Genomic DNA, 21,102 nt, shown 5'->3' with positions numbered 1-21,102 from the left:
GGGTGAACAGGGAGTACAGGAGAGGGCTCAGAACGCACCATTGTGGGGCCCCAGTGTTGAGGATCTGCGGGGTGGAGATGTTGTTACCTACCCTCACCACCTGGGGGCGGCCCGTCAGGAAGCCCAGTACCCAGTTGCACAGGGCGGGGTTGAGACCCAGGGTCTCGAGCTTGATGACGAGTTTGGAGGGTACTATGGTGTTATATTCTGAGCTGTATTCGATGACCAGCATTCTCACATAAGTATTCCTCTTGTCCAGATGGGTTAGGACAGTGTGCAGTGTGGTTGCGATTGCGTCGTCTGTGGACCTATTTGGGTGGTAAGAAAATTGGAGTGGGTCTAGGGTGTCAGGTAGGGTGGAGGTGATATGGTTCTTGACTAGTCTATCTAAGCACTTCATGATGACGGAAGTGAGTGCTACGGGGCGGTAGTCGTTTAGCTCAGTTACCTTAGCTTTCTTGGGAACAGGAACAATGGTGGCCCTCTTGAAGCATGTGGGAACAGCAGACTGGGATAAGGATTGATTGAATATGTCCGTAAACACACCAGAGAGCTGGTCTGCGCATGCTCTGATGACGCGGCTGGGGATGCCGCCTGGGCCTGCAGCCTTGCGAGGGTTAACACGTTTAAATGTTTTACTCATGTCGGCTGCAGTGAAGGAGAGTCCGCAGGTTTTGGTTGCGGGCTGTGTCAGTGGCACTGTGTTGTCCTCAAAGCGGGCAAAAAGGTTATTTAGTCTGTCTGGGAGCAAGACATCCTTGTCCGCGACGGGGCTGGTTTTCTTTTTGTAATCCGTGATTGACTGTAGACCCTGCGACATCCCTCTTGTGTCTGAGCCGTTGAATTGCGACTCTACTTTGTCTCTATACTGACGCTTAGCTTGTTTGATTGCCTTGCGGAGGGAATAGCTACACTGTTTGTATTCGGTCATGTTTCCGGGTCACCTTGCCCTGATTAAAAACAGTGGTTCGCGCTTTCAGTTTCACACAAATGCTGCCATCAATCCACGGTTTCTGGTTTGGGAATGTTTTAATCGTTTCTATGGGTACGACATCGTCAATGCACTTTCTAATGAACTCGCTCACCGAATCAGCGTATTCGTCAATGTTGTTGGAAGCAATGCGGAACATATCCCAATCCCCGTGATCTAAGCAGTCTTGAAGCAGGGTCAGTCTCTGAGCACGATAGCTAAATTAAACTGGATCAGTCTCTGAGCACGATAGCTACATTAAACTGGGTCAGTCTCTGAGAAGGATAGCTAAATTAAAACTAAGTCATCTAAATTAGACTCTTAATTCAGATGTCATATGTAGCTTTGGGATTCAATATTGACCACCAGGAGAGGTCTAATCTTTGATCTTGTCACATTGACTATCCCCTTCAAAAGAATGAAGCAGAGATATCAGAGCTGTGTGTGGAAAGGTCACCACCTTTCTCCCTTCTAGACTGGAGAAATGTCACTGTCGCTGACCAGGTTGGTCAAACAGACTGAGATATGGAAGAGACAATATGAGAGTGAAAACAGTTGACTTTGTTGAGGCATCAAACTGATGTATCCTCCTCTGTGCACTATATTGGAATCTATGAGCTAATTTACAAGATTAAAAATGGTAAAATAGTGCAATCAATACATTTTTGTCATTAAATGTTCCCCCCAAAAAAAAATATTTTTGAAAAAGTGGTTATTCTAAAACTTTTCCTACCCTAATAATGATGATTACCAACCTTCTCTGGCATCCACGCATACCAACACACATATATTATTATTTGTATTATTATTATTTAGGTCATTTGTTAATACTAGTTTGATAGTAGCCTACACTCTGTTGTATTACAGCAACCCTGAGGCACTCTCTATTCCAACAGCAGTCACTGTTGTGCTGGATGTATTTGGAATTATTATTTCTCTCAGTTCAGTTGCTGAAAATATTTACAGTCGATGTGCTAAATCAATACGTTCAGAGCAATTAAAGCAATACAACTGAGACAAAATTACTGGATAAGAATAAGGTTCTATCAAGCCTATTCAAACCCGTTTGCCTCCTTGTGTTTATTTGTGTGAGAGAATGAGAGTGAGATACACAGAATGCTAGAGATGAGGGAAGAAGTACTGCACACAGAAATAGAATGCTATAGATAAGGGGGAAAGTACTGAACATAGAAATAGAAACAGGAAATGAGAGAGACAGTACCTCTCCAGTTTGTGTATCAGAACTTCTCATTTATCCGGAGCCAACGGGAAGGTGGGTAGAAGGTCAATGTGAAAGTGATGGCTGGTCAGTGCCCACGTCCCTCCTACACTTGTCGGTGCCAGTCTGCACAGCCATGAATATCACTTCATCCATCTACCTACTAGTCATTGTCTGTTATACACACTTCCTCATCTTCACTGTCTATCTTGTACTGTTTGATACTTATCAGATGAGAGGAAAAAATATTATATGATTTTATTATACTGTCAAATTTGAACCTAATATTAATTTCATAAACTACAATACAATTATAGTGCTATTCTCTTCAGAATCAGTTTCTGATATTATGCCCCATTTAGTGGTAAAAAAGGATCGCTTTCTTATTGACAAGTTGACAACAATATATTTGTTATATTTGTACAGTATAGTGAATATGGTTAAAAACGGTCAAAAATGTAGTCAACGATATCTTCAGAATTTGTCCCATACATCACATGTAGATGAAATTTTGCTGTATACTTTATTGTTGCAAGAATGTAAGGTACTAATATTTGTACAAAAATGGGTTGGGACGGACTTAATAGCTTGACTAAAAATGTATATATAAAAAAAATGAATAAAACATATTTTGGCCTAGTGTATTGAAAATATCAAATTATAATCATACTGTATTAATTATATTACAAACAGATGCAATTTCAGCTTATGGCCGCTAGATGGCAGTCTCCTCCTGTCTGTTTTTTAGGACTACACAAGAAACTGGACCACCACTGGAGAATCATTCATAATCACCGTGGAATGCTTTCTATCAAGTTATTTGAAAGTTTACATTCTATTATAAAAATGTTATTGAAATGTCCCAGAGGTATGTCCCATCACTATTCCTTTTGTGTCGAGGGACGATTCAGCGGACCATTGATGGCTTGTTTCCGTGGTATTCTAATAAGGAAATGAAAGGACATTCTACGTGACCATTAGTGTGTGGTCAATAGTTGAACAATAACCTGGAGATGGAGTATGTCTGCCACTTGTGTCCTTGGTCAAGCAGAGGGATACATGACACATCTTTCAAGTATGTAGGTTCGGAGAAGTCTGAATTGTTATCAAATCCCAATACTGCAGGCATTGCTTAACAACAACAACTACAGTTTAGCACTTGTGTATCGGCAATAAAACATGTGAAAGTAAGTTGGACTATTTGGTTTCATTAGTACCGTGTAAAACTTTATTATTGTTTTGACAGTATTACACAATAAAATAAACAGTAAAGTACCATATTAATTATTTACGGTAAATTGCCGTAAAAGGCAATGCACTCTGGGTGATTTTAGCCGTAAACATTAAATGATACCATGCATTTCAAAGAAACTTTGGTTTAACAGTACATTACTGTAACCGCACAGCATTGTGGGATTGTCAACTTGGAACTTTTTCAAACAATACTTGAGTAATAGGATTGAGAGACATCAAGGTCTGAAGTGAACCAAACAAGGTGTGTACAACATTCCTATGATTTACTAAATTACATGGTATTGTTGTTTCTGGCTAATTTAAATATTTTAGGCGAGTGCCTTGTAATAGGCTACATTTGTGCCAGACATTAATGAGAGTGCTGTACCAATTGAACTGATATGTGGTAGTAGTGACCCAAAAAATGTCATGTGTACAGGGAACAGTGGCAGCATGTCTTATACCTTCAATGGTTGAGTATTTTTCATGTCCTTTGGCCTTTGATAAGGCCTCTCTAGAAGTGATATAAAATACCAAAATCTAACTACGTGCCTGATTAGTTTGAGTACACATTTGAGAACTTTAAACCTGTTACAATTTGCTGTTTGACTCCAATGGGTGTACTACTTCCTCTGTTGGTAGGCAGTGGCACTAATTCTGTGTGGGAGGGCTCTGGGGATGCTCTTAAAACTGACTGCTGCCTGAAGATTCAGGAAATTCAGGAGTGACAGACGGGAACTGGAGAAACTCCGCAGTTTATGGTGGGAATAAACACATTCTTAAACCACATGGACGAATTCAACTAGTCATTTTTAAATGGGATAACATTACACACAAATTGTCTCTCTACTTGTGTCTTAGGTCAATTTGTTGAATATTACAACACAACCATGTCTCGAGAAAAAAGTGAACAGTGAGGCCACTGACTGTTTCCCAGTTGATGAGTACAGTAGGAGGTACTATCTCCCGGTCACGTATGGGATCATCTTTTGTATTGGGGCTTGTGGGAAACATCACCTCAATCATTATCTACGTGGTCAGGTTGCGGCCATGGAAGAGCAGCAGCATGGTGAACCTCGCCGTGGCAGACCTCCTGTACGTCCTTCCTGGTCCACCACTACATCCAGGACGACTGGATCATGGGCGACGTCATGTGTCCCATTGTCTGCTTTAGCTCTCACTTCAACCTGTGCTTTAACCTGTATGGCAGCATCCTCGGCGACAAAACAGGTCAAAGTAAGTTGGACTATTTGGTTTCATTAGTACCGTGTAAAACGTTATTGTTGTTTTGACAGTATTATACAATAAAACAAACCGTAAAGTACTGTAGTAATTATTTACGGTAAATTGCCATAAAAGGCAATGCACTCTGGGTGATTTTAGGCGTAAACAGTAAATGATTCCATACATTTCAAATACATTTTGGTTTAACAGTACATTACTGTAAACCGCACAGCATTGTGGAATTGTCCATTTGGAACATTTTTGAATGCTTAAGCTCCTACTTCAACCTGTACGGCAGCATTCTCTTCCTCACCTGCCTGAGTGAGTTCCACTATGTGGTCATGGTCCACCCGCTGAGGGCAGCCCAGGTACAGAGGAAGAGCTGGGCTGTCACAGACTACTCGGCTGTATGGGTCATATCTATATTGGAGATTACAACCATGGTCTACATGACCACTGTGGAGAAGACTGAGAACGTCATTTATGTATGTATTATTTTTATTTAACCTTTATTAAGAACAAATTCTTATTTACAATGACGGTCATATTTGGATTTTGCTAGTAATGATCCAGAAGAGGTGTGGGTCTTTGCCTGGCTACTCACAGTCCTGGGGTACCTACTCCCCCTAGTGGGTCTATGCATGGCTACTCACAGTCCTGGGCTACCTACTCCCCCTAGTGGGTCTATGCCTGGCTACTCACAGTCCTGGGCTACCTACTCCCCCTAGCGGGCCTATGCCTGGCTACTCACAGTCCTGGGATACCTACTCCCCCTAGTGGGTCCATGCATGGCTACTCACAGTCCTGGGATACCTACTCCCCCTAGTGGGTCTATGCATGGCTACTCACAGTCCTGGGCTACCTACTCCCCCTAGTGGGTCTATGCCTGGCTACTCACAGTCCTGGGCTACCTACTCCCCCTAGCGGGTCTATGCCTGGCTACTCACAGTCCTGGGATACCTACTCCCCCTAGTGGGTCTATGCCTGGCTACTCACAGTCCTGGGCTACCTACTCCCCTTAGTGGGTCTATGCCTGGCTACTCACAGTCCTGGGCTACCTACTCCCCCTAGTGGGTCTATGCCTGGCTACTCACAGTCCTGGGCTACCTAATCCCCCCGGTGTCGGTGTGCCTGAGCTATGCCGGTGACCGACGGGCCCCACAAAGGCTGTCCAATTCCATCATATTTACTTAGATTTGTGTGTATTGTTGTGAAATTGTTAGATATAGCCTCTCTACACTGGCTTCCTGTCAAAGCAAGGGCTGATTTCAAGGTTTTACTGCTAACCTACAAAGCATTACATGGGCTTGCTCCTACCTATCTCTCTGATTTGGTCCTGCCGTACATACCTACACGTACGCTACGGTCACAAGACGCAGGCCTCCTAATTGTCCCTAGAATTTTTAAGCAAACAGCTGGAGGCAGGGCTTTCTCCTATAGAGCTCCATTTTTATGGAACGGTCTGCCTACCCATGTCAGAGACGCAAACTCGGTCTCAACCTTTAAGTCTCTACTGAAGACTCATCTCTTCAGTGGGTCATATGATTGAGTGTAGTCTGGCCCAGGAGTGGGAGGGTGAACGGAAAGCCTCTGGAGCAACGAACCGCCCTTGCTGTCTCTGCCTGGCCGGTTCCCCTCTTTCCACTGGGATTCTCTGCCTCTAACCCTATTACAGGGGCTGAGTCACTGGCTTTACTGGGGCTCTCTCATGCCGTCCCTGGAGGGGGTGCGTCACCTGAGTGGGTTGAGTCACTGATGTGGTCATCCTGTCTGGGTTGGCGCCCCCCCCCCCTTGGGTTGTGCCGTGGCGGAGGTCTTTGTGGGCTATACTCAGCCTTGTCTCAGGATGGTAAGTTGGTGGTTGAAGATATCCCTCTAGTGTTGTGGGGGCTGTGCTTTGGCAAAGTGGGTGGGGTTATATCCTTCCTGTTTGGCCCTGTCCGGGGGTGTCCTCGGATGGGGCCACAGTGTCTCCTGACCCCTCCTGTCTCAGCCTCCAGTATTTATGCTGCAGTAGTTTATGTGTCGGGGGGCTAGGGTCAGTTTGTTATATCTGGAGTACTTCTCCTGTCCTATTCGGTGTCCTGTGTGAATCTAAGTGTGCGTTCTCTAATTCTCTCCTTCTCTCTTTCTCTCTCTCGGAGGACCTGAGCCCTAGGACCATGCCCCAGGACTACCTGACATGATGACTCCTTGCTGTCCCCAGTCCACCTGGCTGTGCTGCTGCTCCAGTTTCAACTGACCTGAGCCATAGGACCATGCCCCAGGAATACCTGACATGATGACTCCTTGCTGTCCCCAGTCCACCTGACTGTGCTGCTGCTCCAGTTTCAACTATTCTGCCTTATTATAATTCGACCATGCTGGTCATTTATGAACATTTGAACATCTTGACCATGTTTTGTTATAATCTCCACCCGGCACAGCCAGAAGAGGACTGGCCACCCCACATAGCCTGGTTCCTCTCTAGGTTTCTTCCTAGGTTTTGGCCTTTCTAGGGAGTTTTTCCTAGCCACCGTGCTTCTACACCTGCATTGCTTGCTGTTTGGGGTTTTAGGCTGGGTTTCTGTACAGCACTTTGAGATATCAGCTGATGTACGAAGGGCTATATAAATAAATTTGATTTGATTTGATTTGATTTGAGATATTACTGAACCGGTGGAGCTAGAAACACAAGCATTTTGCTACACCCGCAATAACATCTGCTGAACACGTGTATGTGACCAGTCAAATTTGATTTGAGCTGGGTGCATGCCCGCAGGCTGGCTGTGCTGATCCTGGTTGTGTTTGTAATGTGCTTCATCCTCTTCTACATCCTCTGTGTCATACGGATGTATACTCGGATGGAAGCCAAAACACTGGTACCCTATATACTGCTGAGGGGGGTCAATTAAGCAATAAGGCTAGAGGGGTGTGGTATATGGCCAGTATACCACGGCTAAGGGTTGTTCTTACGCACAACGCAACATGGAGTGCCTGGATACAGCCTTTATCCGTGGTATATTGGCCATTTATCACAAACATCTGAGGTGCCTTATTGCTATCATAAACTGTTTACCAACGTAATTAGAGCAGTAAAATATATATATATGTTTTTTCATACCCGTGGTATAAGGCTTTCAGCCAATCAACATTCAGGGCTCGAACCACCCAGTTTATAACGCAGCCTATACCATCTCCAGCGCTCAATACCTTCTTCAACCTGGCTCTGTACACACACTGTCTGGAGAAAGGTTTCACCAGGCGGTCCTTCGCCTCCTCGGCTGGAGATTCCAGTTTCTCAAGACCAAGAGGCCCATTGTGGCTGCAGTGATCGGCCAACCAGGCAGCAACAGCATTTCACAGGCTAACATGCTAAAGAGTTAAGTCAACAAAAAAATCCACATTTTATACGGTTGTCTTATTTCATTCCAAAACACATAGAAGTCTGCTTTTGGTTGTTGACAACATAGCAATTTTCTCTTCACTAACTTATGGTTTGAACTGCCTTTGAGTAACTTTATCAGATGCAGCCTTTCTAGTGCAGAGTGTTGGAGATGCAGGGAGAGTGATGGCTCTCTGGTTCCCTTTATATTGTCCTGTCCTGCAATAATTTTTCCCATTCATGAAAACATAAAATGTATTATTAGCTTTGTACTGTCTCCCTGCATCCCATAAAGACTGGGTACATACAGCCCTTATGCTTGGAAGAAAATGTCTGGTTAGAGAATGGAAAGCCTCTGATTTACCCTAAGTAAATGTATGCTTCTTCCAACTGGGTACTTTAGCACCATACAATAAATATTATTTGACGACTTATCAACCATGTGGCGAAATATTACTTTGACAATATCTTGATCATAACAGTGGTTCGGGATACCTCAGTGAAAATGGAGTGTTACATTTCAGCCATGAAGCCAAACTCTTCCAATGTGTTCTAGAATCTTGGTTGATGTATTTCTCCTGTTCTCTCTGCCAGTGTGACGTGTTTAGCCAGTGATTTTACTTTAATGCATTCCGTTTTCCGTTGGTTTTTGTTTGCTTGTCGTCCTTTTTCTTTTCTATTTAATTTTTCATCATGGGTAGTGAGTTCATTAGTATTCATTGGCTCCTGTCATTTTGTATTTGTTGTGTGCTGTTGTTTCTCTATAACAAAGTGAAAATGTCAATAGAATATTGGTCATGCTGCCTTTCCAGGCTGACTGTGATTCTAAACATTACTCATATTGTCAACCTGTTATTGCCATGAAACTGGTTCTTTTGACTGCAGTGATAGATAAATCACAGCCGGCTGATCATATTTTGAGTAGACTGGATTCAGTTAGGAAATTCTGGGTTTCGCATAGCTTTTCTGGGGGCAGTCCTGGCAATAGTGTTTCAAATGGCATTTTAACCATACACGCTGCAAAACCATGCAACACAATGAGGTGAACATGTTGTTATACTGTTGGTAAGCTGAAATTAAATCAATAAAATGTAATCACTGTGTCAGTAAATATTGGACAAAAATATTGCCTCAAAATATCGGACTCAGGATTAAACACTGTCACCTATGAACATGCTGTAGAGCCATAGATTCAATAAGTATATCAGACTTTGATGCAGGGTGATTGCCCTTGTGATTCACATAGAAAAGCTGTCAACCCATTCCTCTCATATGGCCTGTATACACCTGGGGGGGAAGATCAGTAGAAAAGCCCAGAAAGCAGAAAGTAGTCTTGTCTCTTTCAAGTCATTACACACTTCTTGCTGTTAAACTTGAGAGTATAATACAATTGGGGCTTCTGGGTGTAAATGACGTGCTGAAGACATAATCTATTGGGCCTACGATCCATGGAGCTTGACAGCTTGGACAGATGTCAGTAGAAATGGTATGGAGGGAGAATTTTCAAAGTAATACAGTGACCCCACTGTGTGTACATCATGGAGCCAGTAGACACGTGACTACCCGAGTAGTGTAATCATCAGGGGAACATCCTCTCATTCCTCTAGCATCTTCACAAGGTCCTTTGCTGTTCTGGGATTGATTTGCACTTTTCGCACCAAAGTACGTTCATCTCTAGGAGACAGAACACGTCTCCTTCCTGAGCAGTATGATAGCTGCGTGGTCCCATGGTGTGTATCCTTGCATACTATTGTTTGTACAGATGAACATGGTACCTTTAGGCATTTTGAAATTGCTCCCAAGGATGAACCAGACTTGTGGAGGTCTACAAAAAAAATGTCTGAGGTCTTGGCTGATTTCTTTTGATTTTCCCATGATGAGGAAAGAGGCACTGAGTTTGAAGGTAGGCCTTGAAATACATCCACAGGTACACCTCCAATTGACTCAAATTATTTTGCATGTCAATCAGCCTATTAGAAGCTTCTAAAGCCAATAAATCATTTTCTGGAATTTTCCAAGCTGTTTAAATGCAGTCAACTTAGTGTATGTAAACTTCTGACCCACTGTAATTGTGATACAGTGAATTATAAGTGAAATAAACTGTCTGTAAATAATTGTTGGAAAAATGACTTGTGTCATGCACAAAGTAGATGTCCTAACCGACTTGCCAAAACCATAGTTTGTTAACAAAAAATTGTGGAGTGGTTGAAAAATGAGTTTTAATGACTGCACCCTACGTGTATGTAAACTTCTGACTTCAACTGTATGTATGTCAATGAATTTTAGATGACAAAATGACCAGATTGTACAAGGATCCATTTGTGCAGGTGGAACCCGTTTGTTCACAACAGCCAACATAGTATTAAATCAAGTTATTTCACATTGCCAGTCTGTACACAATAACAATCCAGTCATCTGAATTTGCTCAAATGAATGCAGTAAGATTGGGTCCACAGAGAAGGAGCACGGAGACGAATACAGGACATGTTCTGTTTACTTTCCCTGTTTGTGGGGAGGAGTCATTTCCCTCCTAAACATCAAGGTCAGAGAGGGTTAGAGGAAGACAGAGGGCTCTGTAGAGAGTAGACAGTGGAGTCTGTCTGTCCAGTTGTGTTGTGGAAAGTCAGTTCCTCCTGTCTTGATTAGAACCTTAAAATAAACACATTGTAGTGTGTTTAAGGGCGGAAGGTAGCCTCGTGGTTAGAGCGTTGGGCCAGTAACCGAAATATTGCTGGATTGAATCCCCAAGCTGACAACTAAAAATCTGTTGTTCTGCCCCTGAACAAGGCAGTTAACCCACTGTTCCTAGGCCGTCATTGTAAATAATAATTTGTTCTTAACTGACTTGCCTAGTTAAATAAAGGTTACATTTCCCCCCCAAAAAAGGACATTTCCTGCATGGAGAGAAGCTTGTCTTAGGCAGGTACAGTAGTAGTCAAATCAGTGTCTGATAAGCAGACCAATATATAGCAAGGTAAGTATATATTGGTCTGCTTACTATAGCAGGAGGAAAAGGACAGAAAATATTTAGTGTTCTTCTCAATTGTCCTCTCCTGTTTGTCTAATTTTGGTGTTTTACAATACTAGATCCGGGTTCAAATACCGTTTTCATTATTTAAATTAAAAGTAAGTATTCTGATATTGTTTTTGTAAATGCACTTGGAAAGTATTGGTATGCATTTGAACCCAGGAGTATTTGGAAATAATGTATTTGGAAATAAATATTTGAAAATATTTTCAAATAGTACGCTATTTATAGGAACGTTTTTTGGGAAGAAAAAACATTTAAATATTTCCAAATGAAGTAGTTGACTTTGGCCACATTATTAGAACATTCTCAAATACACAGAAAGTAAGTATTTAAAGAACAAATAATTAAATTCACATTTAATTTGAACCCAGGTCGGACCTCTTATTGAAATTATGGAGACAGAGACAGACACAGTATGACTGTGTATGACATGAAGTACATCAATGACATAAAGGATGACATGAAGTACATCAACTAAAAGGATACTTCATTATGATCCATGAATATCAAAATATTGATGGAAATAATAAAGGACAACATTTTGCTAACACAACCAATGCTAATAATTCATGTAAACACAGTTATATATGCATATTGACAGTGCATAGCCTACTGATGAAGAAGAGGTACAGTATGTTGGATGCCTGGTCACATTACTGGGACAGTGTTTATTTGGGCTGTTTACTAACATGGCCGATACCTAGTGCTTGTAACTGGAATTACATTTAAATATTGAGATCTCATGTATGCATGCGGTTAAATGCCCTTCAATAACATTTCTAATGAATCTGGTTTTATACAAGTGATTCCAGTCAGAAGTTGATCAAGGCATTTATTTCTAATATCTGAAGTAGTATTCACCCAGCTTTGTAGACCTGACAAGAAAAATGTCGATGAAGTATGACAGGTCAAATGGAATCGAGACCGCCCTTTTCAAACACAATCATTTGACCAGGAACATACAGATTTATACATTTAGAAAGTTAACCTTAAAACACCACCACCCAGAGTGATGGTGTAGAAGCCTTTTCCTTTAAGACAAAACCTCTTTTGCAATACATAAATGTAAGATTATCTGTTCAAAAGATGTGCACTTAAGTTGAATGACAGTTGAAGTTTATTCAAATCACTCAATCACAACATGGCCTATCACAGGGATCAGGGAATGGCAGTACAATATCTAGTGTGACATGACCTTTTTAGGTCCACTTTCATCACTTCATTTACACAGAGATCATAGGTTTTGAAATATTCATTTCAGACTTTCCAGACTTTGCATCAATATATACATCACACTACTGTAAGTTTGAGCAGATAACAACTACATGAAAATAAGATATTGTTTTTGTCAGGGCGATTTTTTTCACAGCACATTCCATCCTTTTGAAAGAAAAGAGAAAAAACACTCATGGTATTGTATCCATAATGTTGATTTGAAAATTACGAGGTAATGTATTAACATAGTGGGTGTGTTGGCTCAATGGCATTGTGACCAATATACAATGATGACAAAAACACACACATACATGAGCGCACACGCACGCACGCACACACACACACACACACACACACACACACACACACCCACACACACACACACACACACACACACACACACACACACACACACACACACACACACACACACAATTATAATAATTTATTAGCTCAAACAAATACTTAAAACGCAAAGGACTAGTTTTCCCGGAACCAGATGCTGCGTATTCTTGGTCAAAAAAGCACTTTCAATAGAGATGATTAATTTAGCAGGCTTTTTAGTCCAAGCGCAGGCCTAATTTGGATCATGGATTAGTATTACATTACAGTAAATCAACGAACTGGATACAAACTAACGTAAACAACATAAACAATTCCACTCACAGGTTAAAGGTTAATGGACCAAAACTGTGCTCAGTGACGAGACAGAACTATCAAAATCAAATTCATATTTTAATGAAAATATTGTCATTGGATAGTTGGAATGCTCATAACAGAACAACACATCAGATTAGCTGATCCAACAGTGCTGTTGGCGTGGGCTCCACCACCATGGAAAACCACAGAGTGTGACGTCGTGAGCACGAGGGCCGAAAATGATCACAGAGTAAGGTGTTTAGATGACTATTGCAGAGTCTACCATAATCTGTTAAGGTCGTATTATTAGTGTGCATGTAAACTCTCACTAAATTGCAATTAAAAAAGTAATTATAAGCAGCGCCGTTTGATTGTGTTCTCTTTAAGAGTTATCACAACCTGCATGATTATAGCTAACTATGACTGATAGGCAGGAAAGTGCAGGAGCACCAAAACAAACCAAGAAACTTTAGCAGAGCTGAAACTGAGAAAGAGAGATATGTAGAGATAGTAGACAGAAACAGAGAGAGGGGGGAGAAAGAGAGAAAGAGATGAGATAGAGTGAGAGAGAGGAGAGATGGGGAGAGAGAGAGATAGTAGACAGAAATAGAGAGAGAGAGGGGGGAGAGAGTAGACAGAGGGGGGAGAGAGAGAGAAAGAGAGGAGATAGAGAGTGAGAGAGAGGGGGGAGAGAGTAGACAGAGGGGGGAGAGAGAGAGAAAGAGAGGAGATAGAGAGAGAGAGAGAGAGAGAGAGATGGAGAGAGAGAGAGAAAGAGATGAGATAGAGAGTGAGAGAGAGGAGAGATGGGGAGAGAGAGAGAGGGGGGAGAGAGAGAGAGAAAGAGATGAGATAGAGAGTGAGAGAGAGGGGAGAGAGAAGGAAAGAGGAGATAGAGAGGAGATAGAGAGAGAGAGAGAGAGAGAGAGAGAGAGAGAGAGAGAGAGAGAGAGACAGAGAGACAGAGACAGAGAGAGAGAGTACCATGTGAGACTGACTGTTCTGTGCCTATCTCTGGGTGGTCAGGAGTGGGACCTCACCAGCGAGCCACCTGGCTGGTGTAGTCTTCGGTGGTGGTGGCCAGCTCGTCTCCGCCCCCTCCCCCGCCCACCTGTCGTTTGGGGAGAGAGTCCCTGCTCTGCTCCCTCTGCTCCCGCAGCCAACGGCGCTCCTCGCGCCTCTTCAAGCGCTCCTCCTGGTGCTGCCGCTGGCGGGTGTATTGGAAGCGCTGGAGGAACAGGTCCTTGGCGTACTCGTACAGCTGCACGTCCAGGTAGTTTAGCTCCTCGATGCGTCGGCGCACAGCCTCGCTCAGGTCCACGTTGGCGGCGCGCGTGCTGTTGATCTGCGTGAAGGCGGCGATGAAGCGCAGGCTGAACGTCCGCTCAAACAGGTACTGCGTCTTGCGCTGGAACTCGGTCAGGCCGTAGAAGGCCATGTTCTTCAGGTTGTTCATGGCGCTGCCCAGCAGGATGTGGTTGCGCTCACTCTCGTTCATGGATAACAGGTTGTAGCAGCCCACCAGGCTGAGGTCGGCCAGCATGCGCACCTGCCGGTTGTTGGCCAGGTTAGACGGGCAGTCCATGAACTCGGTCAGGGTGACGCCCAACCAGTCGTCCCCGCTGTAGCAGGTGGGCAGTTCGTCCTGCGTGGGCGAGCGCCCGTCACACATGTGCAGGGAGGTCTTCCAGGTGGCGCCGCGCTGCACGTGCTTCCATTCGCTCAGGTAGCGGGAGACGGGGTCACGCAGCATGGTTATGTAGTAGAAGTTCCTGCAGACAAAACAAACAGTCAGAGACCTGTGAACACATAAACATCACACAGGCCCACGCAGAATTGTACTGACAGGTGGTGACTTATGTGTCTGTGTAGTAAACTTAAAGGTTGGATGTTAATTACCAAACTGAAACTTGAGAGATTCTCAGAGAGGTCTGTTTCCCTACTGTCCTTGAACACGTGTGTTCTTTATGGTGTCAATATTGTGAATATCAACAAAGTCATGTTTTAGAAGTCATCTGAGGAATGTGTTCATACTTTGATAATATTACAGTACTCATGAGCATGTCAAGTCATCAGAAGCACAAACCTAGATGGTCAAGTATGTATATAAAACATATCAGATCCATCCTGGTTTATTTGAATGAGGAGGTGTTTGTGACAGGTGTATTTTGCAGTTCTAATCAAGTGCTTTTACCCATCAGTTAACTACCAAACTGAGCTACACGTTTTAGAGGAGAAATTCCAGTAGCACTTTGGTGGAGAGGAGAGCTGTTAAATGAAAGATACCGTTTTTTTAGACACATCATTGCCTCTCCTGCAGAGATCTCCTCAGTCCATGTAAGCCTACGTACAGCCACCGAACATGGAAGATGTCACGTGTGCTCCCTCTCTGGCCGCTAGGTTATGGCGCACACCTGTCACAATCGTTACGCGCAACTGCGCATCATAGACTCACCTGGACTCCATTACTTCCCTAATTACCTTCCCTATATATGTCACTCCCTTTGGTTCCTTCCCAAGGCGTCATTGTTTCGGTTCCAGTGTTAATTCTGTGCGTTAGTCGTGTTTCTTGGTTTGTTTTTTGTTGTGGTTATTATTTTTTTTAAACACTCACTCCCTGAACTTGCGTCCTGACTCTCAGCGCACATCGCTAAGGAAGAAAAATGTAGAATCTTTATTTAAATTCAACAGATTCCTGTAGTGCCAACTTAAAGGACATTCATAGGATAAGAACACTGTAAAGGCTACAGTAAAATCAGAGAATGTGCTGGAAAATCGAGACCAGTAAGCAACGTAGTACAAAGTGAAAACGCTGTCTAAAAGCTATGGAGAACAAAACCTGAATCTTACTCCAAAAATATCTAGGTAGTAGGAATGATAGACAGTACAGTTCCACAATACTGGCCAGCTCCAAATGGCCGAACACATATAAGAGGAGGATTCAAAATGTTTTCGGCACTATACTTTGCAAAGAGAGCTGTCCATTTATAGAAATTACCACAAGGCTTTTTGACAACTTCAAAGGAAAAACATCAGACTCCCAAACAGGGCTGCCCAAAACTCTGAAATGGCACGAAGTACATGAGGAAGGGTTAGGGGTGGAGAATGTAGCATTTTTTTTTAAACACCAGAAACAGCATTTTCTAGCATTCTAGAGCCATAACCATTATGCTTAATTCTATGTAAAAAAATGTTTATTTTTCTGCATATCTAAGCGTGCCTCAGCTGTCTGTTTCCTCCTGAACAGAGGCGTGTATATATATTTTCTAAAGAAACTAAATATGCTTCTCTGCTTTTGCTAAACTGTGGGTCAAAGATTGAAAGGAATATGAGTCTTATACAGTACATTTAGTAATTGCTTGCTTTTCTAAAGTCTACCAAGATAGCTAGACAAGCTAGCTACTTGAAATTGATTGATAGCCTGAAATGGCTTCTTGGCAGGTGTTTGGGAACCTATCTGGGCTAGCTAAAGCCAACTCCATAACATTTCTAGGTGGCTATTAGTGTTACAGAGAGAAAAACAAAACAATTATATATATTTTTTTTATAAATATATAAATTTTTATAAACAGGACAAATCTGATGGGGCATGTGCCCCTGTGGCCTATATGGGCATGACAACACTGCTCGCAAACTCCAGGAATGTTAGTCAAGGCAGAGGTGACCTCTAAGTGCCAGTGAATATTACATTGCCGCATTCGGATGTGACCCAGGAGAACAGACTGGCTGGATAAAGTGGGATGTGACCCAGAAGAACAGACTGGCTGGATAAAGTGGGATGTGACCCAGAAGAACAGACTGGCTCGATAAAGTGGGATGTGACCCAGGGGACCACACTGACTCCAAAGCTGCTCAGCTTTTCAGGTACACCATAAACACACACACAGTTAAACAGATACATTCACACGGAGCCACGCACGCACTGACACACACACTCATCCCGCAAGATTTTAGCCAATGCGGACTTTAAAACACTCTCTAGTCTTCTGTATTCTGAGATGCCCTGTTCCTTATATTCTGCTCTAACAACTACACATTGTATTTCAGTACTGTTAAATTAGCCCTATTTCAGGTCTCGGTCAATACTGTTAAATTAGCCCTATTTCTGGCCCCCTGTCAATACTGTTAAATTAGCCCAATCTCTGGCCCCTGTCAATACTGTTAAATTAGCCCCATCTCTGGCCCCTGTCAATACTGTTAAATTAGCCCTATTTCTGGCCCCCTGTCAATACTGTTAAATTAGCCCTATTTCTGGCCCCCTGTCAGTACTGTTAAATCAGCCCTATTTCTGGCCCCCTGTCAATACTGTTAAATCAGCCCCTGCTCTGGAAAAATAAGAGTGCTGAGATTACAATACTGTCATGACCATAGTCAGTCTGCAAGGATACACCACGCAGTAACACTGTATTTCTACAATCTAGATAACTTCACTTGAAGACTACACACTGTCCTGCCAAATGGACAGTCATGACAGTCATGGCAACAATATCCACTGAATATAAGCCAAATATATATATATATTTTTTTTTACAACTGTCTCATTCTCGGCAACACATAGCATGTTCACATTAGTAAGATATTATTATTATTATTAAATTACACTAAACATGTAGTCTTGAAAAGGTGTGCTTGTTCGTTACGCATTATCGATTACTCCGATTTTCACTAAATCAATTACTGTGGGGAAAAGGTTTCAGAAAGTACTGCATACCCTTACATTCCAATAACTCCCCTGTGATGTGCCATGGCATCAGTATGAATGGGAGCAGAGAGCACCCTGTCTCTCTCCCACCACGTGGTGAGATGGCACTGTGTGTCAAGCAGTAGAGCCCCGCTGGCAGCAGCTGTACCCTGGCTCTTCTCTTCCTACTGGAGTTGGCCGTTCAGACGCAGCAGAGTGCAGACAGACACACGGACACGCACATCCTCATTAGCCTGTCTCAGGGACATAAACACATGGAGCAAGTGTTGCCTGAGCACGCCGACACGCTCAAAGGTCATCCGTGTGCACCATCAGTGTCACAGAACATCAGCATCAACGCGTCTACATCACCGCCTCAGAGAGAGGAGACTGCCCCTGCATGCCATAGATGATCTTCAGACAGGGAAGGTGAGTCGGCCCAGCGAGCTACCTGCCTTCCACCTTTCTCCCTTCCTCCGTCCTAATCACTTCCTATAGCCATCGTCTGCAATCACACATTGAATTGGCACTTGCTATCTCGAATCTTCAGATGGAATAATTTGAAGTTTGTTAATATGTTGACGTAATGTCACCAGGAGGCAGAGAGACATCTCTCTGACGTTCCAACCAAAGTGTTTAAGTTTGGAGGCCTGCTGAACCCCAGTTAATCATGGATCAATAATGGATGTGAAGCATATTACATCTCAGTCAGCTCCGGAATGTCCATCTGAAAGGAAGCAGCACGAGTCAATGGAGCGAAGACTTAACGGGTCATTAACATGGAAGAAGTGTAGAAGAACACATGGATCCAAGGAAGGCTGAGAGGAAGCGATGCTGCTCAGATTAAATGAATGTTTCAACTTTTGTTGGAACTATACACTATTTTTTTTAAATTTGAACCTTTATTTAACTAGGCAAGTCAGATAATAAGAACAAATTCTTATTCACAATGATGGCCTACCAAAAGGCAAAAGGCCTCCTGCAGGGATGGGGGCTGGGAGTAAAAATATGAATATAGGACAAAACACACATCACGACAAGCAACAGCACAACACTACATAAAGAAAGACCTAAGACAGCAACATAGCAAAGCAGCAACTCATGACAACACTGCAAGGTAGCAACACAACATGGTAGCAGCACAACACATGGTACAAGCATTATTGGGCACAGACAACAGCACAAAGGGAAAGAAGGTAGAGACAACAATACATCCCACAAAACAGCCACAACTGTCAATAAGAGTGTCCATGATTGAGTTTTATAATGTAGAGATTGAGATAAAACTGACCAGTTTGAATGTTTGTTGCAGCTCGTTCCAGTAGCTAGCTGCTACGAACTGAAAAGAAGAGTGACCCAGGCATGTGTGTGCATTGGGGACCTTTAACAGAATGTGACTGGCAGAATGGGTGTTGTAAGTGGAGTATGAGGGCTGCAGTAGATATCTCAGATATGGGCTAGTGAGGCCTAAGAGGGTTTAATAAATAAGCATCAACCAGTGGTGTTTGCGAAGGGTATACAGAGATGACCAGTTTACAGAGGAGTACAGAGTGCAGTGATGTGTCCTATAAGGAGCATTGGTGGCAAATCTGATGGCCGAATGGTAATGAACATCTAGCCACTTACCTGCCGATTTATAAATGATGTTTCCGTAATCTAGCATGGGTTGGATGGTCATCTGAATCAGGGTTAGTTTGGCAGCTGGGGTGAAAGAACAGCAACTACAATAGAGGAAACCAAGTCTTGATTTAACTTCAGCCTGCAGCTTTGATATGTGCTGAGAGAAGGACAGTGTACCATCTAGCCATATTACCAAGTACTGGTATGAGCTACCTCAAGCTCTAAACCCTCAGACGTAGTAATTACACCTGTGGGGAGAGGGGCATTCTTCTTACCAAACCACATGAGCTGTGTTCAGAACAAGAGTATTTAATGTATTACCTTTATTTAACTAGGCAAGTCAGTTAAGAGCACATTCTTATTTACAATGACAGCCTAGGAACAGTGCCTTGTTCAGGGGCAGAACAACATATTTTTTACCTTGTCAGCTCAGTGATTCGATCTTGCAGCCTTTCAGTTACTGGCCCAATGCTCTGACCACTAGGCTACGTGCCGCCCCTTAACAGTGGAGAAAGCTTGTTGGACAATACGAAAGCTTTGTTATAGAGGGTTTAACACAGAATTCAGGCAGGGGCCACTGTGCACCCAAAGAAGACGTCATATTTACTGAATCTAAGAACATCAGATGCATAATATGCTTTTGAAATATCTGATGAATATTTGATTTAAATTGTCAATTTATCTGTCTAGTATAACTTGAACTTTAATATTTATCAACAGAATATGCAAAATGTAAAAAAAAAATGCAGTTGCAATAGACAACTTGTGAAGTTAGAATGTTATTCACTGCTTGGCATACAGCAGCTGCTTTACAGTAGCTGATTTACAGTAGCTGTTTTATAGTAGCTGTTTTATAGTAGCTGCTTTACAGTACCTGTTTTATAGTAGCTGCTTTACAGTAGATGTTTTATAGTAGCTGCTTTACAGTATATGTTTTATAGTAGCTGCTTACAGTAGCTGCTTACAGTAGCTGTTTTACAGTAGCTGTTTTATAGTAGCTGTTTTATAGTAGCTGTTTTATAGTAGCTGTTTTGCAGTAGCTGTTTTACAGTAGCTGTTTTATAGTAGCTGCTTTACAGTAGCTGCTTTACAGTAGCTGCTTTACAGTAGCTGTTTTACAGTAGCTGTTTTACAGTAGATGCTTTACAGTAGCTGTTTTACAGTAGCTGTTTTATAGTAGCTGCTTTACAGTAGCTGTTTTATAGTAGCTGTTTTATAGTAGCTGCTTTACAGTACCTGTTTTACAGTAGCTGCTTTACAATAGCTGTTTTACAGTAACTGCTTTACAGTAGCTGCTTTACAGTAGCTGCTTTACAGTAGCTGTTTTACAGTACCTGTTTTACAGTAGCTGCTTTACAGTACCTGTTTTATAGTAGCTGCTTTACAGTAGCTGTTTTATAGTAGCTGTTTTATAGTAGCTGCTTTACAATACCTGTTTTATAGCAGCTGCTTTACAGTAGCTGTTTTATAGTAGCTGCTTTACAGTACCTGTTTTATAGAAGCTGTTTTACAGTACCTGTTTTATAGCAGCTGTTTTACAGTACCTGTTTTATAGCAGCTGCTTTACAGTAGCTGTTTTATAGTAGCTGCTTTACAGTAGCTGTTTTATAGTAGCTGCTTTACAGTACCTGTTTTACAGTAACTGCTTTACAGTAACTGCTTTACAGTAACTGCTTTACAGTAGCTGCTTTACAGTACCTGTTTTACAGTAGCTGCTTTACAGTACCTGTTTTATAGTAGCTGTTTTACAGTACCTGTTTTATAGTAGCTGCTTTACAGTAGCTGTTTTATAGTAGCTGTTTTATAGTAGCTGCTTTACAATACCTGTTTTATAGCAGCTGCTTTACAGTAGCTGTTTTATAGTAGCTGCTTTACAGTACCTGTTTTATAGCAGCTGTTTTACAGT

The 21,102-nt window shown here is 42.4% G+C and overlaps 1 protein-coding gene and 1 pseudogene across 1 annotated transcript in view; one reads left to right on the top strand and one right to left on the bottom strand.

Moving 5' to 3' along the window:
• The first annotated feature begins 401 nt into the window (after positions 1 to 401).
• Positions 402 to 5,374, top strand: LOC139380130 (2-oxoglutarate receptor 1-like; annotated as a pseudogene).
• Positions 5,375 to 13,931: 8,557 nt separating this feature from the next.
• The window catches only part of LOC139380321 (heparan-sulfate 6-O-sulfotransferase 3-B-like), a 117,595-nt gene continuing 110,424 nt past the window's right edge, over positions 13,932 to 21,102 (bottom strand). Inside the window, exon 2 of the mRNA XM_071122919.1 lies at positions 13,932 to 14,667. Within this exon, the coding sequence (XP_070979020.1) occupies positions 13,932 to 14,667 (736 nt within the window). The remainder of the gene's footprint in view (positions 14,668 to 21,102) is intronic.

The sequence above is a fragment of the Oncorhynchus clarkii genome, chromosome 22 (assembly GCF_045791955.1).
Source record: "Oncorhynchus clarkii lewisi isolate Uvic-CL-2024 chromosome 22, UVic_Ocla_1.0, whole genome shotgun sequence".
Classification (NCBI taxonomy): domain Eukaryota; kingdom Metazoa; phylum Chordata; class Actinopteri; order Salmoniformes; family Salmonidae; genus Oncorhynchus; species Oncorhynchus clarkii.
This window is presented reverse-complemented; position numbering and strand designations above follow the sequence as displayed.